Here is a 24,936-nt window from a genome sequence, read left to right on the forward strand (position 1 = left end):
ACATTTAATTGTTACCATGTAGGTTATGTGCACTTCACCTCTACACTAGGACAAGGAGAGCTGCACCTGCTTAATTTTTACCGACTTTTTAATCATGGTATGTTTTGATTAAGTGCAACCAATTTGACAATTGATAATATAATTTAGTAAGAGAACCTGGAAGTCCTTTGTTGAACAGTACTTTGCAGGTTTGGCCTTAGTGTGTGGTATCATTTTTTCCTTTTGGTAGTACTGGGGGTTGGGTCCAGGGCCTTGGGCATATTATGTAGATCATCTACCACTGAGCTATATCCCCAACCTGGTGTCTTTCTTTTGAAAATGTATTTTATAAAAAAGTTTATTCTGCATAAGTACATTTTTTACAGGACTATCTGTCTTCCTGATTTTTTAAAAAAATTTTTTTTAGTTGTCGATGGACCTTTATTTATTTGTATGTGGTGCTGAGAATTGAACCCAGTACCCCACACATGCCAGGCAAGCATTCCACTACTGAGCCACAACCCCAGCCCCTGATTATTTTTATATATAATTATATTGTATTCTGTGGGCAAGCATTAGGTTTTGGGAGTTACTTTAAGAATATCCACCTGTAATCCCAGTGGTTTGGGAGATTGAGACAGGAGGATCACCCATTCAAAGCCAGCCTCAGCAAAAGCAGGGTGCTAAGCAACTCACTTAGATCCTGTCTCAAAATAAAAACAAAATAGGGCTGGGGATGTGGCTCAGTGGTCAAATGTCCCTGAGTTTAATTCCTGGTATCCCCCTATCTGCCAAAAAGGAGTATCCAACTTCATTATAGTTGTGGCTCAGTGGTAGAGCGCTTGCCTAGCACGTGTGAGTCACTGGGTTCAATCCTCAGCACCACATAAAAATAAATAAATAAATAAATAAATAAAATGAAGGTATTGTGTCCATCTATAACTAAAAATACTTAAGAGGGGGGGCAGGAACGCCCTGGGTAGAGTACAGGAGCCCTGTTATTCAGTTCTGGTGACTTTCTTTAGCTGCTTTTGGTGCTCTTGCTCTCCTGTAGATGAAGTTGGCGCTTTTTTGCAGGCTAGATGTTTGCTATTAATCTCTATTGCCCGTAGATGCTAGTTGTTTGCTAAATAGGCAAACTAACCAATATATAATTATGCATGTGATCAGTGCTCTGAAGGAAAAGGAAGCAACAAGATTCCAAGAGATTGGTCTGAGGACATGACATTTTGGTTAAGACCCCATGGAGAGACTGACAGCCAGGCAAGAAGGAGAAAGAAGGAGCACTGAGGATGGGAAAGCCCGTTGCTGTCAGAGAATGTGCTCATGGCCAGGGAGGGTGGAGCATGAGGGATGTTTGACCTGGTCAGAGATGGGCAGAAGCCAGTTAACTGCCAGGTCTGTAGGCCACTTTGAGGATTTGGGGGTTTCTCTGAATGAATCAGGAAGCCACCAAAGGATTTTAGGCAAGATCATTCAGGCTGCTTTGTGAGAGTGGGGAGAGCCTTGATGCCAGGTCCCATCCTGGGTGCGAACCAATTCCAGAGTTGGGAGACTTGTAAAATGAGCAGCTTGGCATCCAGTGGTGGCCAGAGAAGTGGAAAGAAAATGAATTCAATATCTGCTTTGTAGGGCAAATCGTTGGATCTGGTGGACATGGGGTGAGGGAGAAAGGCGTAGGTTATGGGGGATGTGGGTTTCTGGCTTTAACAGATAGATGGATGTTGGTGCTTTTTACTGATGTGGGGAATGAACTTTGAGGGGGTAGATTTGGGCATAGTAGTTTGAAATCTCCGAGGCATACAGGTTGGCGATACCAAGCAGACAGTTTGGGCTAGTTATAGCCAGGTGATATTTAAAGCCCATATAATGCTTATGATTTCTCAGGGAAAGTGTGTAAAATGAGAAAAGGTTTGGGCTCATAGTAGAGTCTTAAGAAGTCTTCATGTCTTTTTGAGAATGTTCAGAGATGGCGATGCTAGCAGAAATGGCAGACAGAGGAGAACTTCAGGAACATGGGAAGCCATGGAAGACAGGGAAGTATTTCAAGAAGAAAAAGTAGCCATGGTGCCAGACGCCAGTGAGGGCTCTGGGCAGGTGCAGAAGGACGACGCTGTTGATTTTGGCAACAGGAAGGTTACTTGTGCTGACCGCCAGGTGATGTGGCAACGGAGAGGCCGGACTAGAAGAGGGAAGAGAGGCGAGGAAGTGGAGGAGATTCACTTGAAGTCAAGCTGACTGTTCTCATTTCCCTTTTGCAGTACTTTCAACCACCTGCCTTAACAGGTTGTGGTTTTTCAGACCTTTTTGAAGTTCAAGAGGACATTGTATTTATGTGAGCCTGTTTCTTTTAATTTCACTGGTGGAAGAGTTTATTGTCAGTTAACAATATTGCTGATCTGTCAGACTACTTCATCTACAGGAAAATACAGAAGATTTTCACTTTGTACAGCCGTTCTTTGGTCTTTTTTGTTCTTCAGTATCCCCAGAGGATTGGTTCCAGGACCCCCTGGGATATAAGAATTTGAATGCTCAAGTACCTTATATAAAATGGCATAATATTTGCATATAGTCTACCCACAGCCTCCCATACACTTTAAATTACTGACACCTAATAGCAACGTAAATGCTGTGCAGATAGGGATTATACTTTATATTTAGGAAATAATGACAAAATACATGTTCAATACCAGCAGAATTCTTTTTCTTTATGTTTTCAACCTGTGGTTGATTGGAGCCACAATGTGGAATCTGTGCATCCTGAGGGCCAGCTGCACTTAATTATTTTACATATGATCACTTCCCATTCAGTGAGGGCAGTAACTTGATCAGTTATACACCTGATGTTCATTCATTCTTGAGCAAACATATATTAAGTATACCTGCCCAGGCTACATCGTAAGAATTAAAGTGAACTTCTCTGACTGCCTTAATGGGATTCTTAGTCTAGTGGGGAGCGGATAAGTCAGTAAGAAGTGGTAAGTAGTGGCAAATGATAGGGTAAATGCTATTATTGTTTACTGCATTTGCAGCTCTCCACCATGAGGATACAGAATCATTAAGTACCTAAGAGAGCATGTAGCCCACGTCACTTCATTTTGTACTTAAAAGCCTTGGTCCTCAGAGGTTAAGGACGCATATAGGTTGAGGACACAACCAGTTATGGTGCTAGAGCCAAGGATTCAAACTCGAGAGTCATAGGACTCTTGTAGTCCAAGTCTGATACTCAATACAATGCTTTCTTGCTTTCCACAATAACAGAATAAACCAGAGAGTGACTTGCAAACTGGAACAGATATGCCACTATAATTTTGAGCTAGTCTTCATATTCAGCCATATTTAGAAACATTTGCAGGTTGTCAAATACAGTGGCACATGCCTGTAATCCCAGCTGCTTGGGAGGCTGAGGCAGGAGGATTGCTAATTTGAGGCCAGGCTTGGCAACTTAATGAGATCCATTGTCTCAAAAATTTAAAAAAAAAAAAAAAATTGAAAGGCCTGGGGATGCAGCTCAAGGGTAAAGTACCCCTGGGTTTGATCCTTAGTACTACACCAGAAAAAAAAAAAAAGGCCAAGTGGGAGAGCAAAGTATTTGCAGGTTGCACTACTTTGCTGTCTGACATGCTCCTGAGGGCAGGGTGGGCCTTCTCTGCTGGGGAGAGGTTTGGGGTAATGGGTTGAACACTAAACCTGGAATAAAGTGATTTTGGGTTTCCTCTTAGCTGTTGTGTGATTCTTCTTAGGAAGAATTACTTTATTAATTAAGTGTTGTCATGTTTGAGTTTTGGGGTATTGTCTGTAACACACCATCATAAAGCAGAACTTCATGACAACTTTGGGATATTATGAAGAACTCTTATAGTGCTCTGTTTAGACAGCAGGGGAATTGAAACTATATTTGGGAAGCATTTCATATGCTGGAAGACTGCATATCTTTTTTTAAAAAAACAATTGAGAACATTTCTTCTTGGGAATAAGAAAATAATTTACTACTGAAGGGTTCTAGTTCTGGTAAAACTCAATATTTCTTTATGTGCTCTTGGCAATTATACATGATTAATTTTTTCAAAAAATATCTAAGAAAATGTTCAATCTTCAAAACTTAAACTTTATGGTATTTTACAAAAACTGAAAAGTTGGAAAATGGTTGGTTGATTTTGAAGGACTAACTTATAGACTCCAGAGTTCCAATTAGTTTTTTCAAAGTGTAAATTTTAAAATGTACATGTTCCTTGAAAAAAGAAAATCATCCAGTTCGCCACCATACTACCTCCCCAGGACATCTTTGTTGACAGTTTGGTGTTTCCTTCCGGCATTTGAATGGATGTTGAGATAAACGTTTCTGTACTGTCTGTACAGGCTTATATCCTGCTCATTTAATGTTGCAGCATTAGCATTTCCTGGGGGATTTTCTCAGAGGACCAGTAAGCCCTTCTTTAGAAAATAGATGGGAATTTTGGACTTAAATGGGGAATTCTTATGAACAGAACGTGGTGGTGCTAAGCGGCAGTGTGTGGGGTGCTATCAATCTTTCCACGTTGTGACCTTGTGTCAGTGGTGTGCTTTGTATCAGCCCTAGCCCGTCCCTGCAGGATGAAACTCCTTTCTCACATTTAAAAGTTTGTACTTTTACTTTCAAAAATAATAACAAGATTGAACATCCTATAAGATACATATGTATTTATAAATGCTTATAGACATGTAACTTAACTTTTTTTCTATTTCTCAAGAATGAAGTATTTTAATAAAATAAAGTCCTTTTTGTGACTTCTATAGTAGAAGATTACCAAACTGCGTTGCACATTTTGTTTGGAAGTCGGAAATTGGTGAGACTAGAGAAATACTCTTAGAACACTCAGATCATTAAGATTATTAGCCATAAATTATTTTGGTGATAATTCTAACTGAAAAGCTTGAAGCGAAATTTGTTAGACAAGTGTCGTGGTGCATGTGTGATCTCAATTTAAAAATCCTAATAAAAAAATAGTAAAGAGGAATTTGTTAATTGACAGTGGTGGCAAGTAAAAGACAATTTGCAAATAATGATTGAGTTCTTTCTAAAAATCTCTGATTTTTAATATTGTGCATTGGTTTTATAGTTTATGTGCTAGAAAAAGTTGAAATAATTGCCTAAACAAGACAAAGATACTCTTCTTTGGGAAATTCAACTTAGGCTATTATACACTGTCTTAAATTCATCTGGAAAGATATTTTATTTTAAAAAACTTTAATAATTGAGATAGTTAATGTAATTTAATAATTTGGGCTCTTCTGGAAGTTTTAACTAATGTTCATGGCAAATGCTAACAAGAAACTTAAAACTGCATTAACTTGTTGGAGTCTACTTAATTTTTATATATTTACAGTGCAAAGGAAAATAATTTCTTTGGGTGCAAAGTAAAAACCATCTTGCTTTTCATAAACTGCACAAAAAGACTTTAGATGTAGCACTCGATACGGGCATTAAAAGCAGACATGGCAGTATTAAACTTGCTAAAACACGTGCTCTCCCGTCACATCAGATGTGTTGTTTTTTTTCCAAAGTACACAGAATAAACAAAGTCATTAAAAAAGAAAAAAAAAAAAAAAAAGGCAATCTCAAAGATAAGGAAAAATAAAAAAGGTTCTTTGTGGAAACCAGGCAAGATGAGAATGTTGAAGGGCTTTAAATGAAAGGAGAAGTAACACTGGTCCATGGCCAGCTCTGACAGCCAAGAGGAGAGTCTTGTTTGCCTGCCTTCTTGTAAAGCTAGCTGCTGGCCTACTAAGACCTCCTCAAGCAATCCCTTGTCATATTTAATGTGCAATAAAAACTGAAGTGGAAAAGACATGGAACCTTTATATATATATAGAGAGAGAGAGTTAGTTTATTTCAAATATTTTAAATGTGATGGTTCTAAGATTTTTTTCCACTTTACAATTATTTTCCAACCTATAACAATCAGTCCTTGTTTTGTATTTATGTCTTTAAAGAATTGCAAGTAATGTTAGATTTTAGGTAAATAGTGTGGGCAGAGCAGTATCAATTATATGAAAATGTGAGAGATACAATAAAGATCAGAGAGAATGGGAAATTGAGTTTTCATAATCAGAACTATTCCCTCTCTTTGTTACTATCCTTCTCCTTAGGTTGAAATAGTCTTGATTCATTAACTATCTTTAAGCCCAGACTTTTCCACTTTGTACCTTATTATTTGGCATTTAATTCATGCTAGATGGAAGAGCTTATATTATATAGAGTCTATTTATAGAATATAGGATAATATAGGATAAAGCCTTCTTATTGAGGTAAGACTTCATTGAGATGTTTTCAGAACTGAGACCATAGTGATAAAATGTGAATCATTGACAGAAGCTTGCTTCTAGGTCTCTTTTAAAGGCAAGTTAATAAGTTTCTGATTTTCCCCAAGCATACGCTTAATGAATTCTGCCTAATTAATATTCAGAAAACATTTTGAACTGAATTTGTTTCTGGATTGTAAGACTGATGGAAAGCTACAGGTATATTATAGATCAACAAAAATCTCTGAGAGTTTACAGTTGTAATGATTTAGGGAATAAGTATAGGTAACTAGTTTTCTCTTTTCTCTTTTACTCTTTTCCCACATATTCTGGACTTGCAAACGGAAGGACTTAAATATGCATGGAATGTGTGTAAGCCACTGTCTGAGGACACAAATGCCTGTTTTGTAGTATCCTTGTGCTCCAGGAAAAGTTCTGCTCTTTTACATCACTTGGCTCACTGATGTTCTCTATATGAAGAGAAACCGCATATTAATCTTGAGTTATTCTGTCATTTTCAGAATCACATGTATGTTTAGGTTTCAAAAGAAACATTTTCACTAATTATCTTAATAATATCAATTTTTTATTTATTTTTCAAACTACTGTTTGCTTTGAAACAGAAGGTTATTGTAGGTAGTGCTTGTCTCATAACTGAAAGGGCCACAGGGCATAGAAAATAGGATATTTTTAAATTCAGTATTTGATTATATATAATTTTCTTTCAAAGTGAACTTTTTGTCATTTTACAAGATTAAGCAATGGTGGTTCATTTTAGTAAAAAAACAAACTTTCAAATGGCCTAATTCAGTGCTTAGTCTTCTTAGTGCTTCATCATGGTCTATAAAATAATCCAGTAAAATGAAGTTAATTAAGTGTATGTGTGATGCATATTACTTGAAATTCTCATTACCAGAATTTGATATTTGCCAGATTTCCCAGATTTAATAATTAGGACATATGCTACCTATGGCAGAAATGATTTCAAATTCTGCATGACCTCTGACTCTTCACCATCTCTAGAGATCTAGTCCTGGGCAGGTCAAGTCCTATCTGGTCATTACTTGGATTTTTTTTTTTTTTAATGGATTGAAACCAGGGGGCATAACCATTGAACCACATCCCTATCTTTATTTTTTTGAATTAGCATCTCATTAAATGGCTGAGGTTGGTCTTGAACTTGTGATTCTCTTTAGCCTCTTGAGCTGCTGGGACTGTAGGTGTGTGTCATATTTAGAAATATTCTAAAATCTTCTAACCTGCTTAGAAAAAACAATTTTGAGTATTCATCATTATTTTTAACCCTTCCAAATATTATCTGAATATTATTCTGTTTGAACTACGTGGATACTTTACTGCTTTTATGGTGTGCCTTTTGATTGATGACAACATTTAATGATGACTTGAATGGAATAAGATGTTTGTTCCCATTTTATCTTAACATCTTCTCCAAACCATTGTCCATAGTGCTTTTCACAGTATTCAGACATACCCAGAAAAGGCGATGCTCTTTATTCTTTTGAATAACTTTGTCTTATAAATTCAAGTTCATCTCTTGATTTTCTACCATTAGTATTTACATCTATAAAAACAAATGGAATTTAGTGAAAGACATTTACTTTAAAAATCTTCCTGCCAAGCATGGTGGTGCATGCCTGTAATCCCAGCAGTTAGGGAGGCTGAGACAGGAGAATCACAAGTTGTTAAGCAACTCAGTGAGACCCTGTCTCTAAATAAAATACAAAATAGGGCTGGGGATGTGGCTCAGTGGTCAAGTGCCCCAGGTTCAATCCTCAGTACCAAACAAACAAACTACCTGCTCAATATATTGTACTTGTAATGATTGACATTTGCATAAATAATACAATGGAAACAGGATGTTATAAAGGGGAAGTTCCAACACAGAAAGTTCAACAGATGTTTATGTAGTATTGCAGTCAGTGTACAAGGTAAAATATTCCTATTCTGGGATACAGAGAGGTAAAGTAAAATGACTTAATCTACATTTTTATATATAGAACTTCATATAAAGTTTGCTATGAGAGGTGTAAGCCATCAATTCAAAAGATTTTGGGTGCAGAATGTGAATTTTGAGTTGGGAAGTTGCAGTGGATGTGGGGGAGAAAACTAGACTAAAAAATCAGTATACCTGAAATTCTTGTTTCAGAAAACTAAAATAGTTTTCTTTCCATTTCTGCCACTAAAATAGCTTTGTTGGCTAAACCACCTAACTTCTCTGAACTTCAGAATTTTTCACCTGTAGAATGGAGGACAAGGTTAGTTGGTCTGCACACACTTTGTTTCTTCCTATAATAAAGTAAGATCCTTACTTGGCACGGGTTACATGCCTATAATCCTAGCAGCTTGAGTGGCTGAGGCAGGAGGATCATGAGTTCAAATCCAGCCTTAGCAATTTAGTGAGACTCTAAAAACTCAGTGAGACCCTGTCTCTAAATAAAATATTTTTTTAAAAGCTGGGGATGTGGCTTAGTGGCCAAGCGCCCCTGGGTTCGATTGCTGGCCCCCTCCAAAAAAAAGAGTAGGATCCTCAGAATAGGAGATGGAAGGAGGTGTGTGGAGAGAACAGTATTCGGTAGAAGGGTTGAGAAGATGCACAGCATTTTCAAGAAGCACAAGGAGACTCCTTTTGATTGGAGCTCATTTTTGTAGAGAAAAGTAGGAGAAGGTTTGATCCCTTGGGACTAACTGGAGAATTCAGACATAAAGTCTGAATTAGAAAACTAATTCTAATTTAGCATCTATCATTGAGATTATTCTTTCTCCCATCTGGAGTATTTCTTTTCTTTCTTTTTATTTTTATGTGGTGCTGAGGATCGAACCTAACGCCTCGCACATGCTAGGTGAACGCTCTACCACTGAGCCACAGCCCCAGCTCCTGGAGTATTTCTTGATGTATGTTTTTACTAAGCAGCACAAGTAAATTGTATCCTTGATTATCCTCCAGTTTTCCCCAGCATCCCTAACATTTCTCAGTTACATGGACTTCTCAGTATTAAAACTTGTCAGTAATCCTGCTTCCTTTAAAAAAAAAAATAAGACCTGTATTTCTTTAAGGAAACTATTATCTAGTAGGGAAGGCTAGATTCTGGAGGCCATGCAACATACACTTTCTCTGGAAAATGTATATTGTGGGACAGGGTGTAGATTGGACAAAAAAATAAAAAGTGGGGGGCAGGAGAACAAAGGGGGAATTCAAGAAGACTTTTTTTTTTTTTTTCTTTTTTTTTGCATAGGGATTGAACCCAAGGGCACTTCACCACTGAGCTACCTACCAACCCCTTTCTATTTTGACACTTTACTAAGTGGCTGAGGTGGCCTTGAACTTGGAAGCCTCCTGCCCTAGCCACCTAACTTACTGGGGTTACAGGTGAGAGTGCTGCCACAGCTAGCTGAGAACCCTCCATATTATTCCCTGAATTCCATTTTTCCTTGGTGACTAGAAAGTGTATTAAAGAAGCAAATTAATTTTGTAAGTTTGATTGAGGTTTCAAGTTCCTTAGGGTTGTATTGCTAAAATATAAATTAGCAGTTCTAGTAATTTTTCTCATGTTCGTTTAGTGGCTTAACAGGGTTGTATCTGGAGGATTAGGTTCATTCATTTTTAACCACAAAACCTCAGAGTAAGATTAAGTTTGCAGGCTACCTGTGGGCTGTGGTGGACATTTGAAAATGGGTTTCAGGGGAGAGGTAGTAGCTATAACTGTAGTAAAGTGGAAAATAAAGTTTGAATGAAATGCCTAATTAATTTCTTTCAATATCTTTTTAAAATTATTTTTATGTGGTGCTGAGGCTCGACCCCAGTGCCTCACATGTGCTAGGCAAGTGCTCTACCACTGAGCTACAACTCCAGCCCCAATCAATTCTTTAAAAGGAAAAACTATAAGTAGATTTAATTTTTTTGTTTATTAGCAATCCAGATATCCCAAATGAAGGCTCAATATTGTGTGTGTGTGTGTGTGTGTGTTTATGTTTGTGTGTGTGTGTGTGTGTGTGTGTGTGAGACTTAGTTGAATTATAAATATAGAATGTTACTTGAAACTTTTGCAGTAAGATAAAAGTAAATTAAATTTCTAATCTAGTGTTTTGGCATTTTTACAAGGCTTTTAAAAAGTTAATTTGCCAGGGATAGAGTGCTTGTGTAGTGTGCACAAGGTCTAGCTTATCCCTGGTAGTAGAAAACAAACAAAAATATTTTTAAAAAGTTAATTTAGCATAATCAATTCCAAAAGATAAGATTAATATAAAATCCAATTTTGAATAAAATGTATGCCCATACTTGAAGTGATGCTGGGGATAATATCAGAATAATTTCCTTTGGAGCTTGCTTGTTAAGATTTGACTTAGCAGGTTTGTAGTAATCCTGCAAACCTGCATTTTAATAGATCCAGTAGGTAGTCTGTGGACAACCAAGAACAAGAACCACTATAGTCTCAACTACTTGGGAGATTGAGACAGGAGGATTGCTGCCTCAGGAGTTCCAGGCCAGTGTGGGCAACGTAATTGAAACTTTGTCTCAGAAACAACCCAAAACCAGTGGTCTAGAACAGCAGTCAGAATGCTGTTCCCTACCCAGGTGCAGTGGTGCACACCTGTAATCCCAGCAGCTCTGGAGACTGAGGCAGGAGGATCCTGAGTTCAAAGCCAGCCTCAGCAACTTATTGAGGCACTTAGGAACTCAACCAGACCCTTTCTCCAGATAAAGTATTTAAAAGGCAGGGGTGAGGGTGGGGTGTGGGGCAGGTGGAAATGTTTCTCAGTGGTTAAGCACCCCTGGATTCAGTCCCCAGTACAAAAAATTTAAAAAGCTGTTCCCTAAAGATTTAGATAGTCTAAAATTTTAGGCTCTGCATACCAAGATACATAGTGAAGGGTATTAGTGTAAGTAAGTATTCATATAAAAAAAGAGAACACAAATTTCCACAGTTTTTTTTTTTTTATTAATGAAGTTCAAAATATAGTAATAAAATTGTGTACAGTTTATGTAAGATAGGTCTTACTAATGTGAAGAAGAATGGGATTCTTTTGGTGGGAATAACATTTTGCCTTGTAATTTTGAGTTGAATTCCTTCAGAAATAGAATTAACTCTTCCCTAAAGCTGATTTCCCAAACCAGCATTCAACAAAAGCAGTTAACAAGGTTAAGGGTAGTTTTTGTTTTAAGAAAAATCATCCCTGTGCTCAAAAAATTCAGCAAAATTTTACTACTGCTAAACCATTGAACTATGACAGGGTAAGTCAGAATAGTCACCTTTTGCTTCTGCCAAAAATTCAGAACTGGTGATTGGTCACGTTCACAAAAACAAATTAAATTCATCCTTGACACTGCTCATTCAGTAGCACATGATAGACTCCTGTATTTGTCACGTAGTACCTGCTCAGTAAAGCAGTGGGTAACCCTTTTCACAAGCTCTGCTTCCAGAGAAATCCTTTTCTGCCCTCTGTATTTCACCACTATTACTTGTAACAGCCTGCTGTATTTCAGTTTAGGTTGCCCTGATTTACCTTTTTTTTTTTCAACTTCTTTGAAAATACTGTCACATGTAGTTTTCACACACACACCATTACTACTGGCTGATTCTTCAGGTTAGTGTTGGTACTAAACCCAGGAACAATTTAGAAAGCCATTGAAATCGTTTGTCTTGCTTTTTAATTGACAGTTGATGGTTTCTATTCTCCTCAACTGTCTGAGCAACTGTTCTCACTGAAAAGTTAATAGTCTTTTTTTTTTTTTTTTCCCCCTTCCTGATACTAGGGGTTGAACCCAGGGGCATTTTACCACTGAGCCACATCCCCAGTCCTTTATTTATTTATTTATTTATTTATTTTTGAGACTGTGTCTTGCTAAGTTGCTTAGGGCCTCACTAAGTGTTGCTGAGGCTGACCTCAAACTTGCAATCCTCCTGCCTCAGCCTCCTGCGCCCCTGGGATTACAGGTGTGCACCACCACGCCTGACCTAATAGTTTTTTTTTTTTTTTTTTTAACTATTGCTTTCCTATGAGTTGGAAATATGGTGAAGATTATTTGATCTGTAAATATTGATGTACATTGGTGGGTGTTTTGGGTCCTGGGGATTAAACTCAGAGGAACTTTACCACTGAGCTACATCCCCAGTCCTTTTTATATTTTAATTTCAAGAAAAAGTCTAAGTTGCTGAGGGTCTTCTGAGTTGCCCAGGCTGGCCCAAATTTGAGATCCTCCTGCCTTAGCCTCCCAGGTTACTAGGATTACAGGTAGATGCCCTGTGCCCAGGTACGCTGTATTCTTTTAGTGTAGCTTTAGTGTCATTGCATAATAAACACAGGTTTACCATTTAACTAGACATCAAAATTATTTGCATTCCAGTGCCCCTTAAAAGTGTGGCTTTCAGCTAGGCCCAGGGGTGCACAACTATAATCCCAACAACTCAAGAGGCTTGAGTCAAGAGGATCACAAGTTCAAGGCTAGCCTTTGCCATTTATCTGATGCAACTCATTGATAGTGTCCCAGGGTTCAACCCCCAAGACCAAAAATAGAAGTGTGGCATTCAGAGTCCTCATTTCTTGTATTTTTTGGGTGGATGTGAACTTAATACTAATGTTTTTAGTAATGTCATGCTCTAGCATACTGGTGACATTTGAAACATTTTCAGGTCATAACTTTATCACTGCAATCCATAGTGCCCTGAGCAGTAGTACCGAGTTGTGAGAGTGTCTCTGGTGGCCTCTGCCTCCACTACCACCTTCTAAGGAAGGGAGTATGAAAGCAGCCTTGGATGTTACACAAGCAGACAAGTGTGGCTGTGCTCCAATACATTGGCTTATGGACTTCATAAAGTTTGAACTTTATGTCATTTTCACATCATGAAATAGTAGTCCATTAATTTTTTCCCCCAACCATTTAGAAATGGGCCATACAAAAACAGGCAGTGGCTGGATTTGGCCTATTTGGCCTGCAGGCTAGTTTGTAGATGAACATGATCTAGAATCTAGATAAACTAAAATATAACAATAAAAGTTAAGTGACTTTGAACCAACAATAGTAATTTACTACCATTGTTGCTACTTATTCAGTAGTACTGTGATGAGGGTCATTTTTAAATGTTTTGATACATGTTGCCAAATTGTTTTCTAGAGTTTGTATGCCTTGCTTTTTAAAAAACAAAAAATATTTGAGTCTCATCTTTATGACTTTAGAAATTATATCCTTCAGGCATGGAGCAGATTTTAAAGTTAAAATCTCTTCTTTTTACCTCTTTTCCTTTTAGAGTTGCCCCTTTCCTATGGATATAAAGCTACCAGTATTTTTGAGTGTCCTCAAAAAAAGCAGATAATTTCTTCTTGTGTATTCTTTGGCTGTTCAGCTTAAATTCCATATCCTTTTAAAGTAGTACATTCTGTTAGATATTTCAGCTGTGCAAAAGAGCATTGAATAAATCTGCCGTTTGTCCAGTAAATAGCAGGGCAAGTAAACTGATAAGTCTCTTTATAACTGAGTTTATTTAATATAAATTATTTTTTAACTTGTATTCTCAGTTTTTATGTTAACTTCAGATTTAGGCTTCTGACACGTTTTGTCTTTACAAGCAAAGAAATGGTGTTTGTAACAAATGATTCTTGTGAATAGGGGATAACATTGGGACCATTCCCAGCTTAGACACAATTTTATAAAACTGATAGGAAATACAGTTCATAGACCCTTATAGAATTTTAAAACTCGGATGATAACTGAAGCTTATCAGTGTTCATGGATTTTGACAACAATAAGCCTGTCTTATGACTAGAACCTGGTCCTCCCGCCACTGTGCCATTGTTTAGATGGAGTCTAATGTCCATAGACTAAAGAAATGCTGGAAGGAGTCCAGAGTGCTGTGCTGCTTTGTGCTCTTCAGGCCTGTTACGGTAACCTGGACAGGAAAAAAGAACTGAGAACTGACATAAAATATCTTCAATTTTAAAAGTCTTACCTATGAAATGAATTTTCTTTAGAATTTTATTGAAAATTCCATTCAGTAACATAAAATGGCCCAGAGAAAATTTGAACAATCTCATGTTATAACCAACAAAAAGGAAGTCTTTAGGCCACAGTATTTCTAATAGATGAAATCCTTTATTATTTTTTTTTAGCAAAGAGATTGAGCTACATAATTTGAATAATGAACCTGTGAAGTGAATTTCAGATAAATAGATGCATGGCACATAACGAAGGGAGAGTTTAACTTATAAATCATTAGTACAAATTGAACTTGTTACTTTGGATGGAACACAGATGATTCTCCTGCCATTGAACCACTTAATTCTCTTCATCATCCTATTGAGGAAATGGAGGCCTGGTGAAGGTGAGACTTGGCCAGATCTCCTCAGTTTTAGAGAAGGGCCTGAAATTCCCATCCTTCACTTGATATCGACATTAGGAAACCAGTTCTTTTCATCACTTCTTCTAAAATTGATAGGAAAAAATAATTGTGGATAATGCTCCTTGGAATTCGTTTTTCTTTCACCAACACTCCTGGAGGGAGGAGAGGCTCTAGATGCTAGGCACTGATTGGGTCTGAGATTTGCATGAGGACACTGAAGCACAAACCAAAAGAAAAGATGGAAGACCTTGGGTCTCCTGAGCACAGACACAGCATCGTTCGTTTCCAGGTCCTCTGTGGTCAAATTGGAGGTAACATACATTTTGTGTTTTTTGATTTGCAGGGATTTTTTTTGAGATAGCAAGAAGATGAGTTTATGTCTGTTGTCTTTTTCTTTTTTTCAGTAAAACTCTCTCTTTTTTTTTTTTGGAGTTGTAGATAGACAGCATGCCTTTATTTTATTTATTTATTTTTATGGTGCTGAGGATCGAACCCAGTGCCTCACGCATGCCAGGCCAGAGCTCTGCTGCTGAGCTAAAACCCCAGCCCTCAGTAAAACTCTTAAAAGCTGATGATAAAAATTTTTTAAAAATTAAAAAAAAGAATTTCCCATATTACCTAATTCAAAAAAGCACTTAACCTTTATAAGAGCATGCATATGCACACATGTGTGCAGGTGGATGTTTAAATCATTGTTTTAGACTATTCTAATTTGGAAGAACATGAGCATTTGATTTTATCTAAATTGTAGAAAATCCATATTTAATCTTTTGTTTTTCTAAAGTGTAGTGGGGTTTTAGTTTACAACCATGCACATTAAAACGTTAGCCCTTTCTTATGTCTTCCACCCACGGTTCCCACTAATAGAAGGATCTATAGCAGCACCTATGATATGAAATGGTGAATTCGTATGTCTTTTTTGATTGGGGTAATACTTTAACTAAAATATGTTTTTCATAGGAATAATATTTAAAAGTGGACTAGGGTGTAGCTCAGTGGTAGAGTGCTTACCTCTCATGCTTGAAGCTCTGGGTTCAGTTGCAGCACACACACACACACAAATTTAAGTGGGTTTACTCCTTGAATAAATACTGGCAAAGTGATGAGAGAGAAGGCAAACTGAAGTCACTTGGCATATTTAGGACTTAAAATATTAGAAACAATTCATATATTTAAATGTGAAAGAATTATAAATGTTTTAATTTCAATTTTAAGGCTTTGAGTGCACAAAGGACTTGGTAAATTTTACTGATACAACTTGGTAGAGGTTGAGATTTAATCATAGGAACACATACATTTTCTGTAATTATTACCATTTGATTTTGGTGATATTATAAATTCTAATAAACAAGTCATGTAGTATTTGGACCCAAAAGACAAGATCCCCTCTTAGGGATGGCAATTAAATCAGGAATCTTCAGTGACAAGAACTTACTTTTAAAATGTATTTTAATAATATTTGTAATACTAAGAAAACAAATGGGGTGATTTTCTTCACCCATAATGCCACAAAATTACTTTTGCCTGTATTTGAAATAGCTAAATAAAATGATACATAATTCAGTCTATAGTCTTACGAATCCTTGAGTCCAGATGTGTTATGGAAAAGATAATCCAGTATATGGCTTGCTGTCTGTTGTAATAGCCACAGTTTTTGTGTAGCAGAGTATTTGAATAGATAGGATAAACAAAGCCTGTAAGGGACCTAATGTTAATTCATTGCAGATTTTGTTGCCAGATGAGTGTTGGGCCAAGCTTGCAGAAGCAAAAGCAAAAAAGTTTGTGAATCAGGGTATAGACGTATACTTAGTAATATACTACTTTAATTTAGTATTCAGTATAAATCACGTGGCAGTTACATCAGATATAATTGTTTTGACTGTAATATTCTGTTGCATTAGTATACAAAGATTTATTAAGTTGCCCCCCTAATATTCCAGACTTAATATTATAAATAGCACTGAATAAATATCATTTTATATGTATCATTTTGTTTATGCTGAGTAAGTCCCTTAGAATGGACCCACAGTCGTTAAAAGTTTTATGGAGCCTGCTACTCTTAAATTGTAAAAGATCTGTGGATTTGCAGGGTCACTAGCATTGGGGTACACTTTTGTCTACATCCTCACAAACAGTGCATTGAATGGAAGCATTTCCTTTAAAAAGGGTGGAAGTGTACTGCTTCAGATAATATAACAAGTTTATAAGATTACTTTAATTTTCATTTATCTGATCATTAGTTAAGACAAACAGTGCTAATTGAAATACATTTTTGTGTAGTTGAAATTTTATTGTTTTTTGGACATGGGGCTCATTTTCTCTTTTAAACAGAGTTCCTTTGCTCTGGGGTTTCTAAAATGCTAAACATTAGTCACCATAATGTGGAACTTCTCTGAGTTTGCACCTTAGTTAATTATAGAACCATCTACAAAACAGTCTTATATGATCTTGGCTTAATTTGTCTTCATCCAGACACACTGTTGAAGAATAAACTGAGTTTATTCTGTCAGGATAGGAGGGACAGGAGAGCCCTTGTGGCAGCAGTTGGTAGGCATCTTACAACTGTTTAACCACTGCTGTAGGCATTCTTCTGTGATCACTATAGATGTAAACCAGAAAGCACGTGGAGCTGTTTGCTCAAAGCTGTCTCTCACAATGTTATTTTGAAAATATTAAAAACTATTTATTAAAGAAATGATTCTCATATCTAACATTAGGTTGATAGTTTTATTTAGTTTTTTAGCATATAAATACTTAAATTATTATTACCACTAAATTTATGTATAACAGGTGTCATGGTATATACCTATAATGCCAGCAACTCAGGATGCTGAGGCAGGAGGATCACAAGCTCAAAGCCAGCCTCAGCAGCTTCGCTGAGGTCTCAAAAATTAAAAAGGGCTGGGGGCGCTGGGGTTGTGGCTCAGTGGTAGAGCACTTGCCTCGCACATGTGAGGCATTGGGTTCGATCCTCAGCACCACATAAAAATAAACAAAATAAAGATATTTTATCCATATATAACTAAAAAAAATATTTAAAAAGAAAAAGTGGGGGGGGGGCTGCTGGGGATATAGAATTCACCTCAGTTTAATCCCCAGTATTACCAAAGAATTATGATAATAACTGCTTACGTGGAAAATCAGAATGCAAGCTTGTCTCTGTTATTTCAACTGTGATCTTAAATATATAAAAAAAAAGATCAAAAGGAAATATCCTTGTATGTTTAACTGGTTATCAATGAGCGATGAAATTAACACTGCTTACTTCCTTCGTAAGTACTCAAAGCACTTCACCTCCTTTGGGTTGTGCAAATAAGCCTCTAAGTAAATGTATAGATATAAACCAGAAAGCACGTGGAGCTGTATCTTTAAATGAAAATACTACTTTTTCATTAAAATGAGTGACATAATACAAAATGTTCACATGGGTTTGACCAAATAATCTGTTAATGCAGAGTGAATCAGTGGAAATTTTTATTTTCCTTTCTCTGAAAAATCTTTAGATGCTATAAATAGTGTACCAATCTCCCAGGTCCAGAAAAAAATAATTACTAATTACCATTACTTATAATCCCAGGATATCACCGGCACTCCCTACCTGCTGCACATGGCTCCTACTCCATGATATCCTTTAAAGCAGTGGTTTTTGAAGTGGGGTCCACACCACAGTCTACTAGGGATCACCAAAACCCTTTCCAGGAGTCTTTGAGTTAGACATTCTTCAGAGTGACACTAGATGTATTTTCATTTTTCACTATGTTGACACATAACCCTGGTGGTACAGAACAGCAGCAGGTAAAGTGCCCTAGTGGGCCAAACTGCCAGCTCTGTGGCACTTAGACCAGGGTATTAGTCTCTAGCTGAACTGGTTGTGTTCTTTACTGTCATGTTATTGTGCACGCCTATAGTCCCAGTGGCTCAGGAGGCTGAGGCAGGAGGATCACGGATTCAAAGCCAGCCTCAGCAACAGCGAGGTGCTAAGCAACTCGATGAGACCCTGTCTCTAAATAAAATACAAAATAAGGCTGGGGATGTGGTTTAGTGGTTGAGTGCCCCTCAGTTCAATCCCAGTAACCAAAAATAAAAATTAAAAAAGAAACAGAAACAAACAAAAAATTCCAGTTTTACTTAAGACTACCCTTGAAGGAACTGTAAAATTGTTGGTTGTGTTAAAGCTTCACCCTTTACTACATCTCTCTAACATTCTCTTTTGAAATGGGAGGCACACTATCGTCCAAAACAGGACGATAGTCTCCAGGCAAAAGCACAAGAGCAGGTGGGTGGGTTGGGAGCTGCGCCAGCTGTGTTTTCCATGTAGTGCCATTTTCACCTGGAAGAACAACTGGCATTCATGTTTTAGAGAATAAATGAGGTTATTAGCTATTCATTTCATGGAAAATAACTGTGATTTTCTGTTACCAGTGAGAAAACTTGAACTTTTGAGTGAAAATGAGAATTTAGGAAAACTTGTCCTGTCTGCCACTGTGAACTTGGCAGCTTCCAAAGACTTGTGATAAGATTGAGGTGATATTAACAAATATAATTATTTAAAATATTTTATAATGAAACATTTGGAAGATCTGCATAACTTAGTGACACCGTGCTCCAAATGGCCAGTGTCTGATGTTACAGAATTGTAGATGAGTAAAAGATCCATTCAAAGTAGAGGATAGACCAGTGAACTTTATAACCTAGGGAATTCAAAATGTTCATTGGTTAAGTTTCCAGTTTCCCAGGGAAATGACCTTTATGAAACTCCCACTCACCAAGTTTTGGTATGGTAATAAAGAAGAATATTTATAATTATCTGTAAAGGTTATTCGAATACTCATCCTTTTCTAATATCACTGTTGTGTGTGGCCAGCATTTCTGCATTTATTTCAAACAGAATAACCTGTCATAACAGTTCAAATGCAGAAACAGATGAGAGCCTCCCTGTCAAATATTTTAACGTATGTGTAATGGACTTACTGATGTTTTAAAATGAAATAACAAAAGTACTTGGTAAGATTTCTGTTTATTCTGTAATATGGTGAGTAGCAATAGCTGTAACCTATATAAACAAAAGCCTTGGGGATCCTCAGGAATCTTAAAACACATAAAGGGCTCTTGAAACCAAAAACTTTGAGAACTGCTGCTTTAAAGTCTTGTGACTCATTGTGTTCCTGAGTGTCCCTTGAACTGTAGACACTGGAACCTAACTCCAGACCTGCTAATTGAGACCCTGCAGCCTGAGGATCTGGAGCAGCTTCAGGCAGGACCGGGCAGCAGCACACAGCAGGGCAAGTTGAAACAGAGGGCGAGGGCCTGGACACTCAGACCCAGAGCAACCTTCTTTCCCAAAGCGAATTCCCTTCTTCTTGAGTCTTAGCTGTTTGAAATTCCTTGGAGATCTAATAAAAATCTAGACTCAGAAAGGGTAAGGAAAAGAAGACCCATCAGAGTTGTGAAGCCCCCCAAATTCCCAGAATCTTGGGGAGCTCTGTGTGTCTGTCCAGGCACACGCCTATTCCAGGAAGATGTTATTTGAGTTCTTGCCTCTCCTCTGGTTTGTTCTCATCCCTGAAGATAAGCACCACTGCTGTGAACTCGAGAAAAATGTAGACAAAAAAGAATCTCAGTTTTAGTGATAGATTTGTGTTTATCTCAAGAGTAATTTTTAGGGCTGAGGTTGTGGCTCAGGGATAGAGCACATCCCTAGGACAGGTGAGGCCCTGGGTTCAATCCTCAGCGCCATGTAAAAACAAATAAATAAAGGTTAAATTCTTTAAAAAAAAAAGAGAGAGAGCGAGCAATTTTTACATCTTCCCTTTGGGAGACATAGTTCTATCAGAAAATCTTACCTGTAATCCCATCCAAGTAGGTGATCATTAGAGCAGTTATAAAATTAACCAGCCTTTGCAGATTTAGCACTTTGACAGAGCAGACTTACACATTTTTAGAAGGGTTTGCAGTTCATTCTGAATTAGTGACTAAACAAAGTATGTTTGGATTAAGTGTACAACCAGACAGTGGAATATAAACTGTTGTAACAAGATCTTCCATTTCTGAACCTTCGTAACTATTTATTTTCTTCTTGTTTTTAGGGTGAATCTGTAAAATATTTCCTGGATAACTTGGATAAACTTGGAGAACCAGTAAGTTTTAAAACTGGATGTTCATGTTTGTTGATGTCTAAAAGCAATAGTCAGGATTCTGATGTTTTTACTTTGGTGTAGCTTATTAGGAAATTTAGAAAAAATACACATTGAGCTGTTTGTCTCTTCCTTTTTTCCTAGTGGCAGTAGTCTGACTCATCCTGTCTTATTTAGAGTGATTGGTAGCTAAAAATATTGAATGACTTATATTTTTTCAAAATGAAAAAATTATTTTCCAGTTGCGACACTTTTTTCTCCCTTTACCATCTAGCCCTCTGCCAGTTTCCTTGAGTAATTGCCCTGCCCTCTGTTTCATGGAAGTAAAACTGTTAAAGAGATTTATGGTTCACGATGAGATTGCACATTATCTACTATCTTTCAGTGTGATTGGGGGTTTTGTGAGCAGAGAAGGAAGAACACAGTGGGCTGATTTGTTTCCAGACCATTAGTATAGTCTGTTTGCCAGTTCAGGACTCCCTTGTGTTGAGTTGCAGCATGCAGGCTTGATCCTGGAGGCCTGCTCAAGAGACTGCACGAGGTAGGAGAGGGGTCCCCCTTGGAAAGAGTCTGTACCTTCCTGCATGTCTTTCCTCCAGCCCCCCAGCTGCACCAGAGCTGCCTCTGGCTTCCTGGGGCCACGGCAGGCAGAGCGCCACTTGGCTGTCCTCCGTGTTGGACTAGTGCAGAGGAGTTCATTAGAATCAAGGTTTCTGCTGCTTAGAAAATGTTTGAATGCCATCGCCCTAGAGACTCTGTTACTCATTAAGTTTAGTGTAGCTTCATTTGCCTGCCTCCTTTTAAAGCAATTTTTTTTTTATAAATGTTAATATGGTCTTGTGGGTTCTTTGAAGAAAAGCACAAAATGAACCTGTTCCTAGGAAGAAAGTCGTGTGCTGCTGGGAGATGTAGGCATGTGAAGCAGTACCTTCTTTTCCCCGGCAGGAAAACGTTTTCCCTTTATTTATTTATTTATTTTTAATTGCATTTGTCTGCTTTTAAGATAGTATGTTTTAGCCCAGCCAGTTTCTTAGACACGGGAGCCCCCTGAAATTGACATCTCCAAAAATGTATGTTTTTACTCATTCAGTACAGTACACATCAGTAAAACTTTGTATTAAGGTTTGTCTTTTTCTTTCCATTTGGTCAGATTATAAACTTTTTTTTTTTTTTTTTTTTTTAATTAAGTACAGGTCAGCCAGAGGGAAGGCTTGGTAGATAACCTACTTATTAAGAGTTATTTCTTGTTGTCAAAACAGAGCTGACTTGACCTGCTCTTGTCAATGTACTTTTCCAGTAGACCTTCCTTCCATGAACACACCATTCAAGTAGGTCCCCTCCTTCTGACTCTCAGTGTCAGCCCTCGATTTTTTCCTCTTTTGCATGTATTATAGCAGACAATTACTTTATATTTACCCTTTACCTATCTCTTTCCATAAGGGCCAGGATCTCATCTCCTGATCACGAAGAGTTGAGACCCTGGTACCTAGAGAAAGTGCCTGGCTTGAAGTCGGCACTCAACAAACCGCCTTTTGTGCTTTTCTCTGCAGTGCCGGGAGGGGTGGGGTGTGCAGGCCTTGATACGTTAGGTAAGCACTCTACCACCGAGCCACACGCTTAGACCAGAAAACAGTTTTTGAATGAATTCTCCAGGCCAACTCTAACCAATTTGTAGTGGCTACTTAGAATCTTATGTTGACAATAACTCTGAAGCCACATCTGGAATAAAAAGAAGAGTTGAGATCAACATGTAGTTGTAAAGAAGGGGAGAATAATCCTGGGTGTATTTTTGTCATCCATTTTGTACATATCAGACAAGTCACAGGATTGCACTGGCTACATCTCTTAGGTCCCAGGGCCATTGAAACCCTGCACTTAGCCCTGTGACATTGTTGGAGATGGAACAACACAGGGGGCAAGGATTTAAGTCCCAGCTCCGTTGCAGACTGGCTCTGTGTGACATCAGCATCTCTAAACTGCAGTTTCTTAGTCCATAATATGGACATAGTAAGGGAACCCAGCTTGTAGGGATACAGAATATTACATAAAATAAACCCAGAGGGTGTAGAAATGTAGCAAATGCCCAGTGTTGGCTTTTTTTTTTTTTTAAATCTCTACATTTAAAGAGCTCAGTCTAATCATAGATGGAACTAACATACTTAAACAAGTAAAGACCATTAAATGATACAGAGCACAAAGATATTAGCTTATGGATTGAAAAGTTTCTTTCTGGAAAAGTTGGAGCTAGTGCATAAAGAGTTAGTGAACCTAACTGCCTGAGGGGCAGGATGGATTTGGACAGATAAGGAGATGCGGCCCCCTGAGGCAGGGGACAACTGGGTCTGTTTGTGTTAGACCCTGCTGTCTGGTGAAGGATGCGTGCAGTTCTAACATGGGAAAGCGCTTCTAGAAGGCAGTGGCTTCAGTGTTTGTCCACTGTGCTGCGCTTGCATTGTTGTTGAAATCGATGGAGGTGTGATGGTACTGAGGTGAGGCTTTGTGCAGGTCTTGGTGTTAGGCACCTGTGTGGAGCATGAACATGCAGAACAGAGTCTGCTGACCGCAGAAAAAAAGGTGTATGGAGAGCCACAAAAGCCAGTCAGAGCAGATTCTGGATCTGACGCAGCGGGGAGCCATCGTAAGGTCTGCAGTTATGATGCGGGAGGTTGGCTTGGGAGAGCCAAGAGGTGAGCCATCAAGACAGAGAAGCTAGGGATGAGAGGACAAGCCATACCTGAGGTGCTAAAAAATGGGGTGTGGAAATAAGGAGGAAAGAGAGCGCGTAACAGATGCCAAGAAGGAACTGGGGATTTGATACAACTGGAGATGTCAGGGAGGAGTCCAGGATGACGGAGGACAGAAAGATGCGGGGACTGTTGGTGGGGCAGGAATTGGGAAGCAAAGCACACTCTTGGCTGAGAGGGGCTGGCCAGGGAGGAGAAGAGCTTCTTAGTGAGCACGTGAAGGTCACTGAGCCTGATGACTGGCGAGCATCAGAAGATGAGAGGCTCAGCGCAGGAGCCCCCGAGGTTCCAGCCTTCCTTGACTCCCCGCCTTTTCTGCAGTGGCAGTGACGGCAGTGTAGTGGACACACAGTGACAGCTGACCACTTGCCACACATGGCTCTTTTTTTAAAATTTTTTTTAAATATTTATTTTTTAGTTGTAGTTGGACAAAATATCTTTTTCACTTATTTATTTTTATGTGGTGCTGAGGATCAAACCCAGGTCTCGCATATGCAAGGCGATCGCTCTACCGCTGAGCCACGACCCCAGCCCCACACATGGCTCTTAAGCACTCACCCTTTTAATTTGCTTAGTCCTCAAGGCAACCCTCTGCATGTCATCTCCACTTTACAGGTGAAGAAACTGAGACACAGAGAACTTCAGTGGCTTGCCCAAGGTCACATAGGTATAGTGGCCAGCTGGCTGTAGGAATCACATTCCTAATCAACGTACTCTATTCTGCCATTTAGCACTTGATTACATTCTGTGCTTCATGCAGATTAGACTTGAGACTCCTGACTAGATTGCTAGTTCATTATAAAGACGATAATAGAGAATTTTGGGATTTTATGGAATTAGAAAGTTTTCAAAATGCTCAGGGCTGGCACATTCCTGAAGTAGGCAGCACAGCCAGAAAATGGAAATGGGACCATCTTCTGGAAGCAATTGGACTTTTGGTATCCAGGATCATTACAGTGTTTGTACGCCTCATAATCTTATCCCTGGTTGTTTTCCTCTTAAGAAATAGTCCAAACGATGTGTGAGAACTTTAATTGCAGTATATCTGTTAATTACAGCAAAAAGCATTGGCAACACCCCACTAGTAGAGGAATGTTAATGTAAATCATAGCACAGTAATGCTTTTATGTGACTCACAGTTTTTTAAAAAATGAGATGACACCAACATGGAATTGAGTTCATGGTAAATGTTAAGCAGAATATGAAGGCAGGCTAAAAATCGTATAGTGCTCATTATCAGTAAAATTGCAATGTATGTGGACAAAAGCTAGAAGAAAGCATGGAAACGCTAACACTTTTATTGGAGTCCTATAGTTATATAATGAGTGGTTGGGATTGCCAATAACTAAAACTGATCTGCTGTTTTAACATTCTTAATTCTATTGGTGTCTTTGTGAGGAGATGAGTACTCGTGTTGTAATGAAATTTCAAAATCATTACACT

At 38.1% G+C, this 24,936-nt stretch overlaps 1 protein-coding gene across 1 annotated transcript in view; it reads left to right on the forward strand.

The window, feature by feature from the left end:
• The window catches only part of Gna13 (G protein subunit alpha 13), a 45,973-nt gene that overhangs the window by 14,323 nt on the left and 6,714 nt on the right, over positions 1-24,936 (forward strand). The window contains exon 3 of the mRNA XM_027946232.2: positions 20,702-20,752. Coding sequence (XP_027802033.1) covers positions 20,702-20,752 — 51 coding nt within the window. The remainder of the gene's footprint in view (positions 1-20,701; positions 20,753-24,936) is intronic.

The sequence above is a fragment of the Marmota flaviventris genome, chromosome 17 (genome assembly GCF_047511675.1).
Source record: "Marmota flaviventris isolate mMarFla1 chromosome 17, mMarFla1.hap1, whole genome shotgun sequence".
Lineage (NCBI taxonomy): Eukaryota > Metazoa > Chordata > Mammalia > Rodentia > Sciuridae > Marmota > Marmota flaviventris.